Raw genomic sequence first — 24,828 nt, forward strand, 5'->3', positions numbered from 1 at the left:
CTTGCTACAATATAGACTCTACAATCGCTCGAGATCTCATTCGTCGTTGTCCACCGTGATACAAATTCGATTTCAATGGTTCCATGATATTATTTAACTACGAAAAACAGTCTTATATGTATTTTCTTGTAAACTTGAATCTTTGGATTTTAGAATTTCTTGTTTCTTGTCTTTGAAACTTTGAATGTTTGAATCTTTGGATTTTGATGAATGAGAGAAATGAAAAGAAAAGGAATGTATGAAGGATGAAACAAATACCTAGTTGTATTTCTGTTCCAATAAATAATGCGTTATCATTGTAACATATTACAATAGTATAACAGAGGAAAATTTCGTTAATTATAAGATTTCATAAGAGAATAAAAGTTTATAAACGTAACAAGAGAAAAATTTCTGCTCAGACCTATTCAATGGATTGTTATTTCCGGCAATCGTGGGTGGATCGACGTTTGGCTTTTCAAGGCGGGAAAGAAACTCTGGCACTTAGTATATCGATGCTAGCGAGGATCTGGAAGCCGGATACGTATTTTTACAACGGGAAGCATAGTTATTTACACACTATAACCAGTCCCAATAAGTTCGTGAGACTTTATCAAGATGGCAGAGTACTCTATAGTTCAAGGTGAGTGAATAATATCATAATAATTCATAATATTCTTGTATAATTTATAATTATTTTTTTCATATTGAACGTGTATCGTTAATTTTTGAAAATGAATTTTAAAATTTATTAATAATTTTTATTATTTCAGAAACTCGAAATAAGCAATTATATATTTTTTTTTTTTTGCTGTAGAATACGACTTTATATTTCTTTATGAATACTGACAAAAAATATAAAATTCAGATTTCTTGAAACTAAACATCCAAAATCAAGTTTTTTTTTTTTCTTTTGATATTATGAAACTGAAAATTAATTTGGGAATTTCGCACAAGAGTATCTTAAATATAACATATAATAGTCTTAACATATAAATTTTTCTTTAATTATAATAACGAAAGAAGAAGATATTCTTCTATCTAACAGCTGAAAGTTACTTTCATTAAAAAGAAAATCGAAGATTTGAATAACCACATATATTAAATAAAAATAAATAATTCAATTAAAATAAAAAATAAGACATTAACAATTTTCATTAGAGTATAAAAGAAAAAATAATTGCATATAAAACTTATCTAACTTTTATTGAATATACAATTTTGTATTTTTAAACTATCTAAAAAATTTTTTTTACAATATGTAAAAAAAATTACACGCGAATTGACAGACCTCAATGTGCCATTTAATAATTTAAAAGAAAAATTTATTGCAAAAATAAATATTTATCATTGCGATTTAAATTTTGCAAAAAAAAAAAATAAAACAGAGAGCGATAAACGATACTAAAGCGCAAGATAAAGTGCTAGAAAATTTCAATATCTTCCAATTAGTCGCAATCAGTCCATAAATTTCAAGTTTATCGTTTTATTGCCGTTTTATATATCAGTTCCTCGATCGATCGTGCATGATACAGCATTTTTGTGTTTCACTCGTGTTTATGTCAAACAACTCTCTCTTTCCGTCCACTGAAAAACTTTTTGTTTGATCACACCATTCCAAATGATGAATTCTTTTGCTGGTTCGAAAATGTATCTGGATCGAGTTCAAAAAATATCTCGAATTCAAATCGTCCAAGAGGAAAAACGCGATGATTTTACTCGAAGAATATGGATCAAAGAGGGATGGAGGAATACTCAAATGGGTTAAACGATGTTGCGATCTTTTAAGAATAGAAGATGTGATTAAATGGCATCTTTACGCGGTGCTGATTTTCATGTTACTTTCATTTCCCGCTAAGAAATGTCTTTTCTCGTTTATACGAGAAGTTGTAACCGTTGAAATTTTGAAGTTTATATGTTATACGTTAATTTTAATAATTTAAATATGTAAAATAAATTTAATTTTACGATAATATTTTAATCAATAATTTATTCTAATATATTTATATTATATTCTTACTTTGATCGTATCAATCATCGTGATCAGAAATGGATCGTTAAACTTTGTTTCAAAACATTTAAAATTCAATCAGCAAGTTAAATTATCTAGTTTCGCTTGCACAATATTCCTTCGAATCTGAGATTTTAATTAATTGACATATTTTGCAAACATCAACAAAATTGATTGATTAATCGATAATAAATGTTAATAATATTCAATTCAATAATATCATATTTCAATTTTAATGCTTAATATATTACTATAATATATTTAATTAATGATAATATACCAATGACTAGCTCAAATCTACCATCTACTGCATAAAATATCAATTAATCATATTTAAATATACAATCTTATTGGCAATCTACAAATATTCAAGAATACAAAAGCTCATAGAATGCAAATACCATGAAATTAGTATATCATAGATATATTTTATCGTGAATAAAATACAACAACTGAAATAAAATTCTTTTCAAAAATCTGAATCAGATGGTCTATTATTAGCAATTTTGAATTGCCCGCGCAACAGCAAATAGAAATATACGCGGTCAACGATTGAAGGATAGGGAAAAATGGAGAGAGTGCGAGAAAAAGATAGAAAACAGAGAATCATATACGTTTCCTTTTTATTAACTCATTCCCTTTCTCTTGACCTAGTCTTTTGGATCGGACCTATTGTGCACATAAGAATTAACCCTTGAGCTCAAGGTGCTTTTGCACACACATACACATACATCTCGTAGTCTATCTAAGAATCACGTGTCAAGCACGGCGTTTGTTCTTTCAAAAGTGCATCGTCCTTCTCTGAACTGTGAATCTTTTGTGTACGGTGTCCGAGAGACAAAAAACTCGAGATTACCATCTTGATTTGTGTCAATGTTGTTAACTCTAGATTAGTGTAAAGAGTTGCGTGAAACGTTCCTCCAATCGGAGTTTTCTTTTTATGAATCGTGTCTGAAAAATTTAAATATGAATAATGAATATAATTGTGATAAACATTAATATATTAATTTAAATATTGGTATAAAGAAAATTATAATACATTATTATTAATATTTTTAATGTAAAAAATTAATTTATTTCGTTACCAATATATTATTGGTGCTTCAAGTGAATACAAGATTAAGTTAGGTTAGGTATAGAAAGTTTACAATTTTGATTGGAAATATTTTATTCTTATTATTACATTTTTATTTTTTTTTATTCCATAATCTTAATTGTAATTATATTCTTTGAAAAAAAATTATTAGTGAACCAAGTGAATTCCAAGACATTATGGAGAGAAATTTAAATTTTCGATCAAATTGAATATTTCGTTTTCTATTACTTTTCAACAGATGATTGAATAAACCTGATCTTATTTCATCAACTATGCAATAAATCTTGGTGACGTTTATAGTAGCTTGGAAAGAATTTGTAAAAGAGTATCGTAGGATGTGACCAGGGTAGAAATCGAATTCTTTTCGATACACTGTACACTTTCATGACCGATTGGTAGCCATTAATGTCGATCACGTCTCAGCTATTTGCACAGCACTTTATTAGCTACTAGTAAAGCTTTTCGTATATATTTATTTGAACAGCTTCTAGTTACTTTGCCGAGATTAAACACATCTGCAACCATAGAGACATTAAATATTTTCCGTTTCAACTTGATTTTTAACTGAATCTCTTCGAAATTTTGTTAGTTTTAATAACAGTAATATCTTTTTTCTTAAATTATTTTTTAATATTAAAAAATATTTAATAATATTCATTATTGTTCAATATTTAGAATGCTAATTTTACAAAAATTTGTGGAGAAGCATTTTCAAAATTTGAAAATATGCAACAATAATCCTTTAAAATCCATTAAAATCCATTGAAATGTATTAATCAATTGTTTCATTTTATCTTCATCTCGCTGCAAAAATAAATTGTTTGTAAATTAAAAAATAAATTTTTGCATATGAAATTTCAATATTTTAATAATTCAGTAATTGTAAATAAATTAATGTATATATTGTATAAATAATATTATTAGTATACAAGAAGAATTAAAAATATTATTATTTTTTTTTAAACATAACTTATACGATCTAGTATTTATAATTTTATTTTTACGTCTAAATTAATCTAAATTAAATCTAAAATTAACTGCTTACTATTGAAACAATGAAAACAACCGATAACAATTCTTGAGCAAGATTTCAGTAGAAAAACTTCATATAAGTCAGACAGAAAAACATTCTATTTCTCTTTCTGACCGCGATAATGTTTCCAAGTTATAAAATTTTATTATGTTTTTTTTAATATGGATTTTATATTTTCTTCGTCGTATCAAGAAGAAAATATACATGTTTGTTCATCGATATAAAAATGAGGTCGACTATCTTTTCATAATCTTTGTGATAAAAATCGCTGGCTTGTCGACAAAATATATTCTTATCTATTTGTTTGTTAAAAATATTTAATATTTTATATTTGTTAGATTGTGGAAATTTTAAAATTTTTGCAAGAAAATTTTTTTCGAAAAAATCTTTATAATTAATTTTTATCTAATTTTTATTAATTTTATTTTATTTATATAATTTATATATAATTTTTAAATAGATTCGCAATATACTTTACTTTTGAAATTATTTTTATAGATCAGATTCTTTTTTTCCGATATAAATGAATAAACGAATAAAAATCAAAACAAATTAAGAACATTTAAATTGGGCATATATTTTTAAAAACCATAAAATTTCCTTTATAAAAATAATCCGGAAGAATAATTTTGTGTCACAAGAATGAAAACGTAGAATAAAAGAGAAAGATTTCGAATTTCATTGATAAGCAAGATTTAGGAAGCTTCGCTTTGTTAAATATGCATATTCACGGTGACACGCATTTACATTTAAATTAACGTTTGTACGATACAAATGAAATTTCGAGATTAACTTCTTAAAAATCTACAGGAAAGTGTTCTAAAAATATTGTAGTGTCTCTACTCTTTTAAAAATTCTAGAAATCCGCGTACATTCATCAAATAATTATAAACGAATAATTTTTAATCTTTTATAAAATATCTTATTTTAATAATTTCTTCAATAACATTATTATTGATGTCTAAACTATCATTTTATAATAAAGAATAGATTAATTTTAATAAAAAATAAATTTCTTTTATTTAAAAAATTTATAACAAAATTAATGATACTAAGGTGCTGAAAAAAATTACTTTTTCTAATAATTATTTCTTTAAGACCAATATCTAGTAATATCTAGTAATTTTCCGTGTGAACGTTGACAATCGCATCATAAGTCTATCTAATCTTTCTAAATTCGAAAACTCGGAATACGCATGCGTGAATCTCAGCGACAAAAGATCGCGAAATCGCGGCACGATTTCACGGATGGCAAGAGTAACTAGTGAGACGTTCCTAAGATAGGCAACATCCGCTCATTTCCAGACCAAAGTAGACCTAAAACACGCCTCTATCCATTACGGATAATCTACTGCATGTACTCCGTGATCTTCCACACGAGGATTCCCTCGGCTGAAAATCCATGATTTTAGATTCCGCCTACGTGGTAGAATACGCCTACGTGGCGGTAGTGTACGTGATCTCTAGAACGAAATGGTTTTAGAATTTCGTCGCCTCTGTATGCTAATCGGGTTCGTTATTTTTATGCAAACGAGAGAGAGGTGGCCCGTGAAAGCTGTTAAAGAATACGTCATAATAAACGCGAACTAATAAACCTCTTTCCCTTTCATTCTTTCTGTTTCCTCTTATTTCATGTTTTATTCCTTGTTTTTTTTTCTTATATATATATATATTATATATATTCTTTATCCTTTTGCTAAACTAGAAACTCACTCCTCTTGAAGTTTCTTGTATTCTATGAATTTTTGTGGTCGGATAAAACTGCTGGTGTTTATTCCTCCAGTTTCGTTCCGCTCGTTTAAAACACTCGTTTATTTGAGAGTGAACAATTTGGATGGAGTAAGGTTGGTTTATTCAAAGGTTGAAGAGGTCTCCGAATTGGAATTTGTGAAGTGGAGCGTTCTTTATGAAGTGAGTTCGGAGGAATCGACTCAATAATAGTATCATTGTAAGTTGATGCATATGTAATGAATTTTCTTTTTTTTTTTTAATTCCGAATATATCTTTCTAAAAGATTAATTAATTTTATTATTTATGATTTAATAAAATCATTGGTTTTAAAGATTTATAATTCGTTAAATAGATTTTTTATCGTTAAGGAATTTTTTTTAAAAATTTCTAATAATTAATTTAATAATAAATTAATTAATTTAAATAAATTTCTAAAATATTGAAATAAATGAATTCATTTAAATTTTTTAATGAATTCGAATAATTTTAACTCGTTAAGATGTAGAATGTATAATGTATAATACTATAATACTACGAAAAAAAAACTTTATGTTGTAAAAAACTTTTTATGTAAAAAAAAAATATATATATAAAATTATATTTTATATAAATATAAATGTATATTTACATTATAAAACAATTCACTTCTCATCTACTGTATTCTTCTCTAATTGTTTCATATATCCGTGCAATAAAAAAAATCACAAAATTTTTCTAAATTCACTATCCGTTCATAAACAGTACTAGAATTAACCAGCAAGCTCTACGTCACCGGCAGAAAAAAAAACCATGTTAAAAATGAATTAAAAATACACAGCGTAAATGAGATAATTCCCGCGCGTTTTTCAAGCGGTGAAAAAAGAGAAAAAAAAAAGAAAAAAAAGAAGAAGGTCACGTTGGTCGCTCTTTGAACCGAGAATCAAGCTCGCAAATACCGCGTCAGAGAGTAAGACGAAACGGCGAGGTAACTGGAAGGAGGCTGGCAAATGTGAAGAGTCCCCCTCCACTTTTCCTCTAACTCGGCATCGTGTGTACACTTCACGCTCGAGATGATTTATATCCTCTTGGACGGAGGATCTCGAGGATCTCGAAATGCCTGGTTACTGCAGCGATTCCGTTCGTCCATGCGTGCAACTGGCTAGAATACTTGTGCCAACGTACATAGTTTCCAATATGATCCTCTCTCTTAGCCGCTATATTCATGTGTATACACCCTAACCTTATGCATAGCCCAGATCATGCTATCGGCCATGTTTGCAATGGCGATTATTCATGTTAGTGGAATTTAGACAATAATTATTTAGTCGAAATCAACATTTGATTCGAAACATGGTTAAACTGTGACGGTAACTTCCGAGCTGTTGATCTTTATAGTTTGTTAATCGCATTTTTCTTGTTGAAACATTATTGAATCACGGCTGTTTTAAATGAAGAAATTGAAAGAGAACGCATAGAAGAAGATAGGTTAGTTTATGATACATGATATCTTGATTCATAATTTATAAAATCATTAACAATAATGATTTATTATAAGATTAAAATATGTATAAATAATAAGTAGTTTAATTGGTTAAAAAATTTGAAATATGAAAAATGATTTGATTCGTTTAGTTGAGATTAAAAAATATGGTACTTTTTTTCTTTTTTTTTTTTGTTACGTGAAAAAATCTTCCAAAAATATTCGAGTAGCTCTTGATTATTAAAATTCCTATCTCGTCGCATTAGGAAAGCAATAATATATACGAAGTAATACTTGAAATGTTCTGAAGAAAATATAGTATTTATTTAAATGATTCGCTAGTAAATAAAATTAAGCAAATGTAAAATATATGATTTTTCTTTTTTAAATAGAAATTCGAATATATTTTTCAAATATATCTTTCCAAATATGATAAAATGACATAACTATATATAATTTTAAAATGAATTTTAGATTCTCGTTTGTATTGAAATTGCATGTTTCATTTTTTTTTTCTTGTCGCTATGTGGATCGATTTTTTCGCTATTTTTTATTCGGACAGAGATGAAAATTTACTCGTAATATCCGCATTAGAATGTCGCGATTAATTACAAGTCTCCATGCATGGACAACGATCCGCGATCGATTTCAATTTCAAACTACGCGGTTTGTATATCTGCTGAGTTGAGCAAATGCTCGTCTTTCCACTTCATCCTTGCACATGTTTATCGCGTTCACTAATATGAGTTGATTCGTAAAGAAAATAGATGTTAGTATTCCTAAAGAGATAGATGTTAATCTCACTAAATTTTGAACTATGATATTGACGCAATATGATATGAAATGTTAGTCATAATAAAAGTTAGTCATATTTTAATATAGAATATTTCACTTATACATAATAAATATTATGATTTATCATTTCTTTTTTCTTTATTTTTTTTTTTTTTGAAATTTTCAAAATCATTAATATTTTTTTTTTAATAATGATATCTTTTTATCGTTTTATTATAATTGATGAAAAATAATTTCATATATATATTGATCTAAATGATCTTTAACATAAAATCACGATAAAAACATAGATATTATATAATATATGAGCATTAAAATAGAATATAATTATATATGTATAATGTATTTAACAAATATGATATATAGGATAGAATAATTTTTAGAGTATAATTTTCAATTCAATACTTTACATTGTAAAATTATGTTTACATTGTATATTATATTATTATTTACAATGTAAATAATCATAATTTTAATAATAATAACACAGTTTTCCATTTTATTAATATATATTAGTTATCATAAACTATTAGAAGTGACAATGAGACCATTAGAAAATATTAAATCCGACCGTAAATAACAAGAATTCCCAATATACATTTGAAATCATGGTTTGTTTCAATTTGTGGCGTGCTCATTTGGAATACAGCCAGATTTTAAATTTCAGATATTTTTGCTCTGTTTCCTGTAACGTAACTCTGATAAACGATCGTGTGTTGCTAATTATTATATTTTTTAGCATGACATTTTAAATCTATTATAGATATTTACTTCTACTTAATACTTATATATAAAATTAATATAAAATTCAATATGATTTGAAATTGATTTAATATTGTGATATTACAAAAATCGAATTATCAGATATATAATATCTGATAAGGAATCAACGAAAGTATTAATATTAATATTAATTCAACAATACCGAAAAAATGATAAAAAATAATAACAATATCAAAAACAAGAAGAATATATAGTTAATATTTTCAATTTTCAAAATCATAAAGATTATGATTTCATTTTTAAAAAATGATCACATGCTTATGAAATCTTACTTAATTATATAGATTAAATCTATCTATAGAAAAATAAACACGTAAAAATTACAATTTACCAAGAATCCAATATAATAAATTCTTTTGATTTTGTTTAAATGTTAATATTTAAAAAGATAAATAATTACATATAATTAAAATTTGTCTTAATTTTATTTTGTTATTGAAAATTCCTATTAATTTTTTAAATATTTAAAATTAATTTTTATTAATTTTTTTAAATATTAATAACTCTAAATATTAATATTTATAAAAAAAATAAGTAATTATTTTAGGTTAGAATTTTTATTCCATCCTTTCAAAGAAGATTTTAACTACGCCTTGGAATTTGTTGTTCTCAATTCAATTTTCAAATCAACAATCTCTGGTTTCTCGATATTTTTTGTGATTCAGGTCTTTCGGCGTGTAAACGAATATTTCTGGACGCGTTCGTGGCGGTAAATTCGAACGTCAAAAGCTCTCGAGGGCTGCACACGGTCCACAATGAAATCCATTCGACCTGATGAACAATGAAAATTATTTTCACCGCGTATTTCTCCGACGATACAAAAGGGTCTACCAGTGCAATAAATATCGAATCTGTTGGGTGCAAACGTTCCTTGTAATTCAAATTATATCGTCCGAATATAAATCTCGAATTTTTCGTTGCTGAATTTCTGCGTTGGATAATATTTAATTTGATTAATCATTAACTAGATTTTAATCATAATATTCGATTATCTCGTTAAGAGTAAAAATTTTATCATTCAAATTTTTATATAAATATAAATAATACAAATTTTATATATTAAAAAAAATCTATACTATTATTAAAAATTAAACTTAGAAATTATTTAGCATATTAAGTGTTTAGTATTTCTTGCGTTATTTTATTAATTTTATACGCTATCATGCTACCACTATTATTTGCTCGATGCAAAAGTCAATAGAATAGAATGATTGATAATCGAGTACAATTCTATCTCACGGAAACACGTAGAACGTTACAAAATCGTTTGAGGAAGATTTGAAAAAGGAGATGACGTCACCTTGCTGAACAAGTGCTTTTGATGTACCAACGAACCCTTTTCAACTTCGAGAACGTTTCCTGCTTTTCGCCCGGCAATTAAGGTGAAAAGTTCCTCCTCCAGTCGTAAACGTCGCTTGACACATCTTCCAACGCAGTCGAATACGTTTGTAATCGACATCGAGAATCATCCTGCTAACTTTCCAAACGGAGACAGTGTGGTCGATTAATAGAAGGAAGGAAAATTGAAATCGTGTTATTGAAAATTGGAGAACGAAAATAGGGAATGCGAATTTGGAAGCAAAAAATAAATAACAATAAATCGTAATTTTGAAAATAAAAGTAACAATAAATGATAATAATGAGAGATAAAAAAAATTTTTATTTTGTGTCAATGTTTATCGATTTTATTGGCTGAACAAAAGTTAAATATTCATGAAAAAAAAAAAAGAAAAGAATATGTAGGAAATTCTTGAAATTGGATATATTTTAAAATTATGTTATATAAATTAGTATAAAAATAAGGATCCAATTTGGAAATTCAGGAATCGAAATTTAATTTTAATATGATTGGAGTTCTTATTTTTTTTCTTCTTTTTTTTAAAGAGAATAAATTTTGAAATATAGAAGAATTGTGTACTCCTTGTAAAATGCTTCCATGAATATCCACCGACACAAAATAAAATATCATTGAATGCAAGAAAAAATTCAACATTATATATCGGCGCGTTTGAAATTTAAATAAAATTAAATAATTTAAATAAAAACAAAATAATTTTAATCGAACTATAATAAAACATAATAGAAAATTCAGATTCATATCTGAAGATGGAATACGGAAATATGCCGATATCGAATCAATTAATCGCTTAATTAATTCACATTGGTTCCTCCAAGAGGAAATGAATTCTGTTATCTTCTCTCAGATTTGTTTCTCACATTTATCTTATTATAAATATTGAAATATTTTAATTACAAGTTATTATATATTAATTAATGACGAAAAAATTGAAAAATTAAAATAAAATGATAAAAGAGAATTTTGTAAAAATTTATAACAATATCATATATTTAATTATGTTTTATTTTATATTTTTATTTTTTTTTTTTTCATTTTTTAAAACATTTAAAACATTCGTCGTACGATTTTTCTCTGTACCATCGAGTCGTCGACAACAATCGTGGATTAAGCTTCGAAACCGATCGATCATTTGGAAGAAGATCGATCGGAATCGTGATTGAGATTAGTCTGTAAAGAACTCTTATAAAACTCCAGAAATGTAGTGGAAAATCGTCGAAAGTAAATTGCTCGAGACTTATCCTTGGTTGAACATGTTCAATACCTCGATCAAAATGACTAAGCTATAGTAACTATGTGATTAAATGTTGAAAAACATATGTAACTGGTAAAACTATTTCGTCATAAAAATGGATGGATAAACAATCAATAAGAAGTATTGATATCAAAGTGTTTATTATTTTCTTTGTGAAGTTATATTTATCTAATTTTATCCATTATTTTATTTTATTATCTATTAATTAGATTTATACTGATACTGATAAGTGCAAAATAAAGAAAATACAAAAAAAATATAGGTTAAAAAAAATTGGATAAAATCAAATTATATGCAATTGAATTTCGCATTAGAAACGCCTGTAATCCAACTGACTTAACGTCAGTAGATTAATATGATTGCCCAAGTACAGGCGCTTCTAATGTAAAATTAAATTACTTGTAACTTGAGAATTAAATTATATTCAAATTTATTATAACATACTATTATAATATAATCTAATTATTTAAAAACAATTTTATCATTTTCACTTTCATACAATATTCTGACACATACAGTAATTTAATTTAATATATACATATATACATATATACTGTAATTCTAGTTAGAACTTGGTATCATATGTTTTATCATCTTCGGTCTATCTATCTAACTAGTAGTTGATACTAGAGACATCTTTAACACTAAACTCGTAATACGACTACGTTGCAACAAACTTAGAATTATATGATCACAATCTACGTTATCTCGCGATTATAGAACTTGAAAATTGAAATTTTCTTAACAAGGATATGGAAACTTTTGGAGAAAAATATATAAAAAAAACAAGAATTTTTAAAAAATAACAATTTAAACAAGATATCAAAATAAAATTAGAATCTTTATATATCAAGAAAAATAAAAATAAAAATATATGTATATATTAAGAAATTTATCATCTGATTATTTTTATTATATCGTCAATAAGTTTAATATTTCAAAATAATTTTTTTCTTAAGATCTTTATTTCTTATACACAAACTATTATTTATCACAAAATATTTTTTAGATAATTTTCAATATTAGTATATTTTATAACGAATAATAATTTTTCTCAAATAATAACAACATTGTGTATGTCCAACTCATTATCATCAAATTATTATCTCTGAAACACCGTATGTTTCATATAATATAAACACATAACGAAAGAAACATTGTCAACATCGAACGGTTTATACGATTGATAACAATTGAGAACAAGATTTAATGAATCGTCCTAATCTATCAAATTCGAGGAAACGACAATATTTCATTATATATCAATCTAATACTGTGTAATCTCCACGAAACGGCTTAAAACAAAAGGATATCCGCGGAACAGCCACAGAATTTCTACTAATGAAAGATTATTCCATATATCCTGTATTTCCTGAAAATTCGTATATAGGCCACCTGTCCGTCGTGCCAAAAGAACAATAGCCAAGCTTTGTGGCTCCTCATCGTCCGTTGCGCTCGAAAATGCTCGTTCTACCGGTGCTAAATAATATTTTCCGATATTACGATTCTATATCTCGTACCTATTGTATATATATACATGCACGCAAATTGTATTATATTCGAATTAGTAAATAGCTCGACGGACCAATGATACCACATAGGGAACAACACGTGGAGAGGTAACGTGAATCGAATATTTCAGAGATCCACGGTATAGGGTTATTATTCCACGTAGCGTGGAGAACAAAACTGAGCTATATGCCAAGTATTATAGGATGTTATACATCAGTTACGAGTGTATCAAATAGATGGATGATTCTAATGGACGCGGGATTATCCTCGAGGTCGATTAAACAGAGCCTGTGATGAATATTTTTTTTTTCATTTTTTTATATCATCCACGTAATGTTTCGAGTAAAAAATGTATCGAAATCTGATTTTTGATGCGATGAATGATAACTAAATTGCGATTTTTGTAAAAAATGTTGACAAAATGGAGTTTAAATAGAGATTTGCTTTATTCTTCAAATATCGTAATCTATTTTTAATATTTTGTGATTTTTTTGTATATTATGTTTCTTAACATAAAAATTTTTCTATTCGCAATATAATAACAATAGTAATAAATATCGATCATTTATTTTGCAGTCATTTGAATAATTAATAAAAATAATAATTTTTGAATAAATGTTGAAGATAATTATTTGATATATATTATTCTCATAAGATTATTTCTTTAATAATATAATATAAATATTTGATTTTAGGCTCACGATCAAGGCAGGATGTCCAATGAATCTTGAAAATTTTCCAATGGATACACAAAGATGTCCACTACAATTTGGCAGCTGTAAGTTCACGAATGAAAAGACAAAATTAAAAAGAAAAATTAGTGAGAATAATTTTAAACATTTATAAAGAATTTTTGTTAAAATTAAAACGTTAAGAAAGCTGAGATCACGAATCTTAATCTTTCTCTCATTTCTCTTTTATCTTGAATCCTTATATTCTATATCTAGAATAAAATTTTTATCTTTAATTGAAAATTGAACATAGAAAAAGTGGTAAGAAAAATAAACATTTTAAAGAAATAATTTGTTCATTACCAAAATCTTATATATAATATATATAATTAATAACAATAATTAATATATTATTTAAAAAAAAGTTATTTAAAAAATTAAAAACTCTTTATTTTTTCTTGATGAAAGATGAAAAATATTAAAGAGAGAGAACTCTTTTAGCTCTTTGTAATTTTATAATATTAAAAAAAAGAAATAAATTATTGAAAAAATAAGAAATCTTGAAAACCAAAGATGAAGAATATTAAAAACACAAAATTCTCTGATAATTAAGTAATGTAATAACAGTATAATTATTTTTTTTTTATGTTATGTTGTGTTGGGAAAAAAACAGAGAGAAAAAGAGATTTAAATAACAGATGCATCCCTAGAGAGGAGTTTTCATTGAATAAGAAAGGTGACACTTAAGCGAAGAACGAATTCGATACTTTTTTTTTTTTACAGTTCCCTGGCGAAAGAGCTAAGCTAAGAAATATTCTCTTGATTGCAGTCGGTTACACGAAGCGGGACGTGATCTACAAGTGGAACAGCGCCCGACAAGTAGCAATCGCCGAGGACATGAAATTATCCCAATTCGATTTGGTTGCCAATCCGACTGCGAATTATTCTGCATCGACGACCCTTTCACACGGTGAGTCGACACTTCTTATTAGACAATTTATTTCTAAATTTATATGCAAAAAGTGTTGCTTAATTTGCTGAAAAAATTTATTTAAAAGATTTATTTGTTTCCATTATTTGCTATATTATTTCATTTTTTTATTTATTTGTTAAAATTATATTATTAAGATTGTGTTTATTATGTATATTTATATAAAGAATCAAATCTTTAGAAATTTAAAAAATGAATATATATATATGTAATAATATAAATATATAATTAGAATTATTACAAGTAAAATTTTAATTTCATCAACAATGAAATTACTAATTTTCTTTTTATTTCTTAAATAATTTTAATTTCTACTATTCTATTATATATATTCTATTATATATTTCTATATATTCCAAATAAATTTTTAAAAACAAATTCTTGAATTTCACTTAAAATATTATCAAACAATATTTATTAATATCAAATATTAATTTATTCGTTGAAAGAATCAAAAATCCATAAAGAATAAATTTCTTAATCAAGATCTTTTATCGACGATAAATTAAGAATAATCGATTCTAAAAAAATATATAAGACCGGAAATATAAAAGAAAAAAAATGTATTGTGTGTTAAGAGTCGTTGAAAGCTCGATAAATATCGGCGGGCAAGTTTGAATTAGAGAAACGAGGGAAAGAAATGTCTCTTAACGATTGCAAAAAAATTCGATTGGAAACTTTTATTGCCACGTTTACGGATTCTACGAGAAGAATATCGACAGGTAGGAATAAAGCTAAAAGTGGTGGGTGAAATTGGCCAGAAAGTGGTGCGAGAAAAACGAAGACGTGACGTAAAAAAAAAAAAGAATACGAGAAAGAGGAAAGGTAAGAATAGAAAGTGAAACAAAGAAAGGATAAAGAAAAAAGATAGGGTTTTTCACGTTAGAAAGTTGATAGCAATAACTAATTGCAACATGCTTTTTCAAAAAATTCCATTTCCATCGATTGATAAGGAGAAAAGAGGTTAGGACGCGAGGATTCCAACTTTTAATTGGATTAGCAATGATTAATGCTTCGCAAACAAGTGACATAATAGAATATTTGATTCAAAAAAGGAATAAAAAGTCTTTTTACAAGAAAAATATTTCCAAAATTAAAGAATTATACATTAATAGTACAATTAAATTGATATTGTAATAATTTTTTTCTAACGATAACTAACCTCAAAATTTGTACTTAAAAAAAATAAAATTCTCTTATTTCTTATTACTTTGGATATATTTGATTGATAAAAAGAATCGATACTGCTTCGATTAACTTTTCTCTCACCGATCTTATTTTTTTATCTAAGTTTGAAATATATTAATAAACAAAAAAATAAAAGAAAAAATAAAATAAATCAAAAGATATAGATATAAGTAATTTATTTATGCAACTGAGAAAATAGTGTAAATAGAACAATTTATTATTATATTATATTGTAGTATATTGTAATAAGGTTACTTTAAAAAATTAGAAAAACACTGATTTTGAAAGAATTTACAAATGCAAAAGGCAAATAATCGTGCATTGTTTGTTTGTATTCGATAAATCGAAGCGGATGCCGCGTCGGATACCGGAAATAATATACAGGAAACAGAGTGATGTATCAGATGAAGTCCAATAAAGTTGCTCCAGCTTGTAAACGTTATCGAGCGAAAAAATGCAAGACAAATAAAAGCAGAGAGAATTGGATGATGCGTTCAATGCGACAGGTTTCAAGCGTAACCAAAGAAGCTAATGATCACGACTGTGTTTGATTTCAATTTCGATCAATACGAATTAATATTTGATGTGGAATTGGAGTAGAGATAAAAATTGAAACAAGTGGAAAATAAATATTATAATGTTATAATATACATTATATTATATATATAATATTATAATATATGTATAATTTGGACGAAATTTAAGAATATCGAACTGGAAAAAAATTATGAACATTGAGTTAAGTTGATGCTTTTATTTTTACGAATAATATTGGTATAATCCTTGTGTCTTTTTTATTTTTAATTTTCTTTTTAAATTTAAATTTGTTTATTTTATTACAGAAGCATTCATATAATATTAATTATATGACTATATGACTATATTGTAAATTTATTATTAGTATAGAAAAGAGATATTTGAATATTATATTATTTTATCATGTTCGGTATTTTATTTAAAAGTAGTTTTAGCTTGCATTTATCATGGACTATAATTAATTATATTTTAGATAAGATAGAATTATATAATCTCTTGTTAAGGAATAATTTATTCTCTTCTGAGCAATTATATTTTTTACATTTAATGTAAATTTTACTTAATATTTTTAATATTTATTATACTTATTATACTTATTATTTATTAATATAATATATAATAAAGAATAAAATAAAATAATATGTAATAAAGATATTAATATTAAACAAATATAACGAAGATACAATATACAATATATTTTGATTTTTGATGTTATTATTTTAAGCGAGATAAAAAGTATAATAAAATTTTATATATCAAAAGTATTATCTGATTTCAGCGGAATATTCGATGTTGCTGGTATATTTTCATCTGCAAAGGCACATGGGTAATTTTCTTATACAAGTATATGGACCTTGTGTTTTGCTAGTCGTTCTGTCTTGGGTCTCCTTCTGGTTAAATCGAGAAGCCACTGCAGATCGTGTATCACTAGGTAAGTTCGTAGATAATGAATATTTATTACTCAGAATTATAATTTTTTTAACAAACAATTTTTATATATAGAAGAAAAATTTTAAAAATCTGTTTAAAGGAATAACAACTGTGTTAACAATGACATTTTTGGGATTGGAGGCGCGAACCGATCTGCCAAAAGTTCCTTACCCCACTGCCTTGGATTTCTTCGTTTTCCTCTCGTTCGCCTTCATTTTCGCCACCATTATACAATTCGCGGTGGTCCACTATTTCACCAAGTACGGTTCCGGCGAGTGTTATTTCAGTTCGGATCTAAGCGAAAGTGAAACTTCCAGCGATGAAGAGGAAGCGGATACACGGCCATTGAAGAAAGAATCAGTAATTTTTATACTTTGAAAATAATTTATTATTCAAATAAAACATTATTGAATACTTTACTACTCAAGTAAAAAGCAAAACTACTACATTAAATTTTCATTATAATTATAATTTAAAAAAAAAAATAATCTATTAATAATATTATAGAATAATAAAAATAACAAATCAAATGTTAATTTATCATGGAAATCGTATATCACAAATATAAGAAATATTTTTTTCATTCAAAATTTTATACATCATATTTTAATAAAAAATTTAAAATTACTAAAGATAACTTGATAATGAATAAAAATAAACGAACAAAAATATTTCTTTTCAATTCTAATAAAGATAATATAATAAATCTCGAAGTACTTCACGAATACTGGGCAAGATCGTTTAATATTCATACTTTGTAAGAATTCATGCTTTGCTGTCTTGGCATCGTTTCACAGTGGCTACAAAAATCGACGAACCTGATTTTTCGATACTCCCGGCTAAAAATTAAAATCGTTATATTGCCAACGTGTAACGATCTATCATTTTACCTATCTTTTTATGTTTCCATCAATATTGAACTCATGCTTGCGCGAAAACATGATAATGAACATTAATAAAGGATGATCTAGAAACCGAGAAACATCATCCCCATTACGTAAACGTGATATAGCGAAATTATGGATACGATCTTGTTGCTTCTTTCATTTTTCATTTTGGCACCGTGCCAAATTTATTTTTCGCGCTAATTTTTATTAAATGCAGAAAAATGGAAGAAACCCAGTTAAAACTAAAATCAATTATTATTATTAAAAATATTAAAAATGAAATCTCAGAGAAAAAATCTCAAAAGAAAAATATATATATTTATGTATATATTCACTTCTTATGAATGATTCTATTCAATTAACAGAATATTTATTATTTCAGATTTCCCAGTCGAACAAAAGAACTGCCGGAAATTTAGCAGCTCGAGGACATCCAAGTCGTAATTTCACAATGAATGAGGACGGTATGATCGAGGTAATACCGCTATCAGCAATTCCAGAACCGAGCAGAAATCCTACAATGGGTCACTGGCAAATGTCCTGTGTAGCCTGCAGTCCACCTCCTCGTCAAACTCCTCCAAGCAGAAAGGGATCAGGTCGAAGACGACGCAGAAGGACTCCTAGATACAATTCTGTATCAAAAATCGATCGAGCCAGCCGTATCGTGTTCCCCGTATTCTTCTTAGCGATCAACGTATTTTATTGGTTTGCATATTTGTCAAGAAGCGAGCGTATCAATTACTACAATGTGAATTCAAACGGCACGTGAGACTGGTCGTTAAACGAAACATTGAAGAGAAAACACGACATGTACGAACATCCTCTATGGAGTTACTTATGAGGAAATATTTGTTCGACCAATCTAGAAATATTATTTTGAGAGATCATGTAATAAGAATTACTTCTTCGCGAAGTAGTCAAATCGCTTAACGAAGATAATGGGAGCTTTGAACGATTGAATAAATGAATATTATTGTTATCGTTCATAAATTTATTCGTATTAAATAAGAAATGAAAAGAGAGTTGGAACTGTTGTAACTTTAATAGATTTAACGAGACAAATCAAAAAAAAAATCGAAGAAAATATTTGTTTGTAAAACATAATGTAGGATCTTTATTGGATGGCGAACATTCATAAGCTATTAATATTCAGGGCCCTATTGCATAATAATTTATTGATTAATAATTAGAAAATTGATAAATTACATATTAAATTTTTTTAATAAGGGATGAAAATTGTTTAAAGTGATTCGAGAAATAAGAATTGATTGGAATCATTCTTTTCAAAGTTTTGTATATTATTAACACTTAGAAGATGAATTATGATTTTTTCTTTGTGTTTAAAACTTTTATTAAAGTGAATTTAAATTAGATAAACAATATTATTAATATTTATTGATTTATAATGTAGAAATACGTCTTCATACATTTAAACTATAATTTCAAAAATAATAATTAATTAAAATATTTTTTATTAGCAAATATTATTTGTTATTTATTATTATTATTTATTATTATTTGGAAAAATTACTCATCTTAGAAGTATATATATATACAAATAAAATAATATTATCCAATCTTCTAAGTGTTAAATTATAATATGTTGATATATAAAATTCCTTTTTATTCAATCAATTATTCTAAATAGAAATAAATATATGAAAACCACTAATCCATAAAAATGATATCAATCATAAGAATTATATCATTTTGAAAATAAGCAATCGGGCCAATAAATTGAATAATTAAGAATAGTTATATGCGTTATACCAAAACAAGCACTAAATTATACTCATCATCTTCAATTTAGATAACGATTGATTATTATAGATTCGACCTTTATCTAACAGTTTTGATTGATAACATTAAAATCTTATGATTTTATACTTTTAGTCATTAGCATATTCTTAACAATTTATAAAATTTTTTTCGAAATCATGTTCGAGTTAATCAATTATTTTTTGAAAAGAAAATTTAATAAACTTTTCTTTGGATATAAACATTTCAATGTTTCGATTAAAATAAATAAAAAATAAAGAAAAAAAATAATTTTTTTTTTATAAAACTTTTTTTTATAATCAATAAAGTCAAATTTTACAATAATTAATATTATAATAATTTTTGAATAATTTATTTCAAAAAATACATTCTTATTACTCGTGCACATGTAAGAAAAAAATTTTAAATGTAAACGATGCGATAATGTTTAAAAGAAATATGTGGAAAAATTATTTAAAATTTTTATTTGGATATTAAAAATTGTTAATTGCAAAAAAAATTGAATCAGTTCGATTTAATGATGAAATATTGTTGATGAAACGGAATATGTTTTAAACATTAGAAGAACGTTTAGCGAGTGAGACAATTTAAGATAATAGAAAAATTTAATAGTAACCGAGTATTAGGTGCGACAATAAAAATCAATTTAAAAAAATAGTCTGTTGTTATTTATTATAATATATATACATATGATAATTTAATTAAAACGCAATCAAAAATAAAAATATTTAGTATTTTTTAACATATAAAATGTATATTTAAGTAAAGATGATCTAAAAATTTTAAGACTCTGTGATATATGCAAAATGCAATGAATAACATATCTGTTTTATACTTCGTCCGTTATTATATACAAATTATTTATTTATTTTTCTCCTTTATCATAAAACAAATGTTTCTAATACAAAATCATAAAAATGACAAGGAAAAATATTGTATTTGCTTATCTTCCATCATATTTTATTGACATACTTTTATATCTCAGATATAAAAATTATCATATCTAATCTATATCATATATAATCTAATTATATCATATATATCATATTTAAAATATATCAATTTTTATTTAAATTTTTATAAATATTCCATATTTTCAAAAAAAAAAAAATATAAAAAGTAAATAATTTTAAGAAATTTTCTTTTTATTTCAAGTAATAAAATACTTTATTTTTGATAAAATACATATAAACATATTTTTAATGTTTATTATTGTTAATATAAAGCTTGATAAATAATCATTATTTATAAAAATAGAAAGTAATAATACAAAAATTTCAAACATTAATCATTTTTAATATCATATATATGAGAATATTATTTTAGCTAACATTGAAAATAGTTACATACACTAGATATTGTTGTATATAAATATATACATAAATTTGGTAAACGAAAAATCCTTTTTCTAATATTCATTATTAATATTTAGATATTTATATATATTATTATATTAAATACAAGGGCAAAAAATATAACAAAAACAAAAAATAAATAGAACAAAAGAAAATAAAACAATTGTATATTATATTTTTAAATATTTTTAAATGATATTAAATATTTGTGAAATTAAATTTTTTAACGAAATCATCAAGATATTTTAATCATTTCTAATATATCACCTAATTCATTTGCATAATAGTCTGGTATTGTCAAATTTTTAGAATTTGTATCAGAAGCATTCATATTCTCTATATCATTTTGTGTTGTAATACCAGTTAATACAACTAAAGTTTTAAAACCACAACGTTTTCCCAAAAGAATATCAGTATTACAACTGAAATAAAACAGTTATGTATTAAATATGACATAAAAATTGCTTAAATATTTAAATTGTAAATTATTATTATGAATTATACTTACTTATCACCAATCATAAGTGTTCTTTCAGGATTTAAACCATACTTCTTTGTAATATATTCACTGACAAAAGATTCTGGTTTCCCAAGTATTATTGCTGATCTATTACAAGCTGATTCTATATTTTTGATGAAGCAACCAGTTCCTATATAATTAAATCTTATAGTCAAATTTTTTAAAAAAATATTTAAAATAAATATAAAACATAAAAGAATTAAATTATAATATAATATATAATAATATAAATAAACATAAATTTCAACCTGGAAATTTGTTAGTACTTGGTGAAGGCCTTTCAATATCATTGTTTGTTCCTATAAAATGAACATTTGGATCATTTAAATAAGTAACAGCTTTTACAATCTTAGGAAAACTGAAATCTTTATCAAAGCCTATAACAACTGCTCCAACTTCTGGATCTGGCTTAAAGTTTTTTACCAATTCTACTTCATCACCTTCTATTATATCTGGCTGCAATAATAAAATATAAATGTTTATTGCCATATTTAAATATATTAACTAATTATATTTTTTTTTTAAGTACTCACTCCAATACCACAATGTTGAATACCTACAGCTTCAAGTTCCTTACCAATGCCAACACTTCCAACTACATATACTTTTTTATCAAATTTTTTTTCTTTAAGATATATAGCAGCCAAAAATGAAGTGCATACTATCTCATCCTAGATAAAAATTTAAAATAATATTTTATATAATAAATATTCTATTCAATTATAAATACTGGAATATATATCTATTTTACTTACTATTGTTGCATCATAGTTCAAATCATTACATTTTTTTAAAAATTCAGCTCTAGTTTTAGTATTGTTATTTGTTATATAAAAGAATTTTTTATCTAATTCTTTTAATTTTTTTACTGTTTCAGGCGAATTCTTTATTACCTCTGTTTCTCTCCATAACACACCTAAGATTTACTGAGATTTAATAATTAACATTATTTATAATATTGCACGTTGAATTATTTATTTATTATTAATTATTAAATACTTCAATATTAATATTACAATGTAGAAATGAATATTAAATTACTTCTATTTTAAAATATTTTAAAATATCATTAAGAAAAATTATTTTATATTAAATAATCACTCACCATCACAGTCTGATAAAACTACATCAATAGAATCCATCAAATTTTTAAATTCTATATTTGATAATGATAATATACTTTTCGTTCTCATTTTATTATAACCTACAGGTACAAGTATTCAAACTGAAATGAAACTGTCTTCTAGTATCCACATAAAATATACCCTTTATCAATTAACCGCTATAATAACTACAGAGATAATTTTAAACAAAGTATGTCTATCACTGACAATCACGCATTGACATCATGACCTTCAGCATTTGTTACATAACATAGAGATATAAATCGTTCCTTTCATTCATAACTATCAATATACAATATACATGAATATACTGATGATTATGACTTTATTTTATTTTAATATATGTAATATTATTCAATTTTAATTATTAAATATTTTCGAAATATGCTTTATATATAAAGAAAATGATATAGATTGCATGATTATTTTAAATAAAATTTGATAGAATATAATCATATCATTTAAAAAATCATATTTCCATATTTTTGAAAAAAAATCATATATTAATATATATAATATTGATATAAATAATTTTTATTAGCAAATTAATATATATTTTTAATAAATTCAATAATTATTTCATATCATATTTTAATTATAATCAGGATTGTTGCAAAAATTTTCGTGTGAAAATGACGTCATATTCTTATTGTATTCTTATATTATGTATCATGTTGCATTAAATGATGTAATTTTCTATCTCTATTTATTCACATTGTGAATCAAATCACAATTGTCAGATGAGATTTTAGATTTTGACGTCATACTTTGATTTGAGAGTAGTAAAAAGAAGAAAAGCTAATTAAAGAATAAATAATATACGATTGTTATTATTTACTGAAACATATTAAAATACATTTTCACATGATAATTCTCAATAAGAGAAAAAAAATTAAATTTATTGTAAATTTTGATAAACTAATAATCTATTTTCTCTTTTTTTTATAATCTATTACAATGAAATACAATATAGTACAATGATTACAATATAGTAAAATTTATATAAATATCGAAATTTTGATAAAAATAAATAAAAATAAATAAGAAAATAATTCTGTGTGTACATATAAATATATACATACATATATATATATATTGTTTTCTTTAATTTTTTTAAATAAGATAAAAGATCACCAAATGATTCAATATAATAATCAAGTATAAATTTATTTTTTTCTTTACATAAGTACATAACTGTTTCGACTTATTCATATCTTCTAATTTAATAACTGTTAAAATTAATAGTGTCTTAAAGCCATATCGAATATCAAATACTAAATTTATATTATAGTTATCTACTATCATTAATGTACATTTAGGATTCACAAGAAATTGTTTTATTAATATTATTAAATATATTATAACTTTTACATAATTAAAAATTACTTAGGCATTATATGAATATTAAAGTTAATACTTTACTACTATAGTAAAATTGTATTATTCACATTATAAAATTCAATGTATATTATTGAAAGCTTTTAAATTAACATCTCGGAAACTAATAAATATCCAAAATTAAAATAATTTTTTAATTTTTTATTTTATATTTGAGGTCCATTTTTCTTTCTCTATTATTTTCTTTAAATTTCGCATTAGCGAATCGGAAAAGCTCTTTCAAAACTTTATATACTTTTTTTTTATTTAGTTAGTTTTCAATTATATGATGCAATTATAATTATAATTCTATAGTGTTACTATTATTAATTAAAATTTTTGCAAATTGAATTATCTTATTAAAAATTATATTGAAACAATTATAAACAAATTATTTAAAAAAATTTTTATATAAAATTTTAATATTAATTTTTAATATTAAATTTATAATTTTAATA

General features: G+C 24.7%; 3 protein-coding genes and 2 long non-coding RNA genes across 8 annotated transcripts in view; 2 read left to right on the forward strand and 3 right to left on the reverse strand.

Moving 5' to 3' along the window:
* Grd (GABA-gated ion channel) overlaps window positions 1–19,194 on the forward strand; it is a 43,362-nt gene extending 24,168 nt beyond the window's left edge. For all 3 annotated transcript variants that reach the window (XM_003690689.4, XM_086913577.1, XM_086913578.1), the window contains 6 exons: window positions 402–622; window positions 13,707–13,789; window positions 14,512–14,652; window positions 17,177–17,329; window positions 17,429–17,688; window positions 18,598–19,194. In XM_003690689.4, the coding sequence (XP_003690737.1) occupies window positions 402–622; window positions 13,707–13,789; window positions 14,512–14,652; window positions 17,177–17,329; window positions 17,429–17,688; window positions 18,598–18,984 (1,245 nt within the window). In that variant the 3' untranslated portion in view covers window positions 18,985–19,194. The remainder of the gene's footprint in view (window positions 1–401; window positions 623–13,706; window positions 13,790–14,511; window positions 14,653–17,176; window positions 17,330–17,428; window positions 17,689–18,597) is intronic.
* LOC147656738 (uncharacterized) lies at window positions 3,141–6,820 on the reverse strand. The gene is made up of 3 exons (XR_015293770.1): window positions 6,479–6,820; window positions 5,833–6,126; window positions 3,141–3,601 (listed from the first exon to the last, which is right to left on the reverse strand). It is a non-coding gene; the product is annotated as an uncharacterized LOC147656738 (long non-coding RNA).
* Window positions 7,054–10,000, forward strand: LOC147656739 (uncharacterized). The gene is made up of 2 exons (XR_015293788.1): window positions 7,054–7,314; window positions 9,553–10,000. It is a non-coding gene; the product is annotated as an uncharacterized LOC147656739 (long non-coding RNA).
* On the reverse strand, window positions 9,509–10,346 carry LOC105737287 (uncharacterized). Its single transcript, XM_012494734.3, has 2 exons — window positions 10,188–10,346; window positions 9,509–9,658 (listed from the first exon to the last, which is right to left on the reverse strand). Exons 1-2 carry the CDS (start codon window positions 10,344–10,346, stop codon window positions 9,509–9,511), a joined length of 309 nt encoding a protein of 102 aa, XP_012350188.1.
* Window positions 18,532–23,712, reverse strand: LOC100869813 (phosphoglycolate phosphatase). 2 transcript variants are annotated; one of them, XM_086913579.1, is made up of 6 exons: window positions 22,975–23,292; window positions 22,625–22,785; window positions 22,403–22,540; window positions 22,118–22,325; window positions 21,858–21,999; window positions 18,532–18,835 (listed from the first exon to the last, which is right to left on the reverse strand). In XM_086913579.1, the coding sequence occupies exons 1-6, from the start codon at window positions 23,060–23,062 to the stop codon at window positions 18,808–18,810; spliced, it is 765 nt and encodes a 254-aa protein (XP_086769705.1). In that variant the 5' UTR covers window positions 23,063–23,292; the 3' UTR covers window positions 18,532–18,807. The 2 variants fall into 2 exon arrangements, with proteins under 2 accessions (XP_086769705.1, XP_003690735.2); XM_003690687.4 differs by lacking the exon at window positions 18,532–18,835 and adding an exon at window positions 20,640–21,771 and having other exon boundaries at window positions 22,975–23,712.
* Between the last annotated feature and the right edge of the window lie 1,116 nt (window positions 23,713–24,828).

This window comes from Apis florea, unplaced genomic scaffold (genome assembly GCF_048593485.1).
Source record: "Apis florea isolate Af1SG1 unplaced genomic scaffold, ASM4859348v1 contig_3496_pilon, whole genome shotgun sequence".
NCBI classification, from domain to species: domain Eukaryota; kingdom Metazoa; phylum Arthropoda; class Insecta; order Hymenoptera; family Apidae; genus Apis; species Apis florea.

Bases quoted from the DNA above. Each gene is read 5' to 3' on its own strand.
- LOC100869813 (XM_003690687.4), bottom strand. From the start codon at position 23,062: ATGAGAACGAAAAGTATATTATCATTATCAAATATAGAATTTAAAAAT. The intron at 22,786-22,974 runs GTGAGTGATTAT...AGTAAATCTTAG, and splicing joins AGTTTTATCAGACTGTGATG to GTGTGTTATGGAGAGAAACA. The intron at 22,541-22,624 runs GTAAGTAAAATA...ATTTTTATCTAG, and splicing joins TGAACTATGATGCAACAATA to GATGAGATAGTATGCACTTC.
- LOC105737287 (XM_012494734.3), bottom strand. From the start codon at position 10,346: ATGTCGATTACAAACGTATTCGACTGCGTTGGAAGATGTGTCAAGCGA. The intron at 9,659-10,187 runs GTGACGTCATCT...ATTGTTCATCAG, and splicing joins AAAAGCACTTGTTCAGCAAG to GTCGAATGGATTTCATTGTG.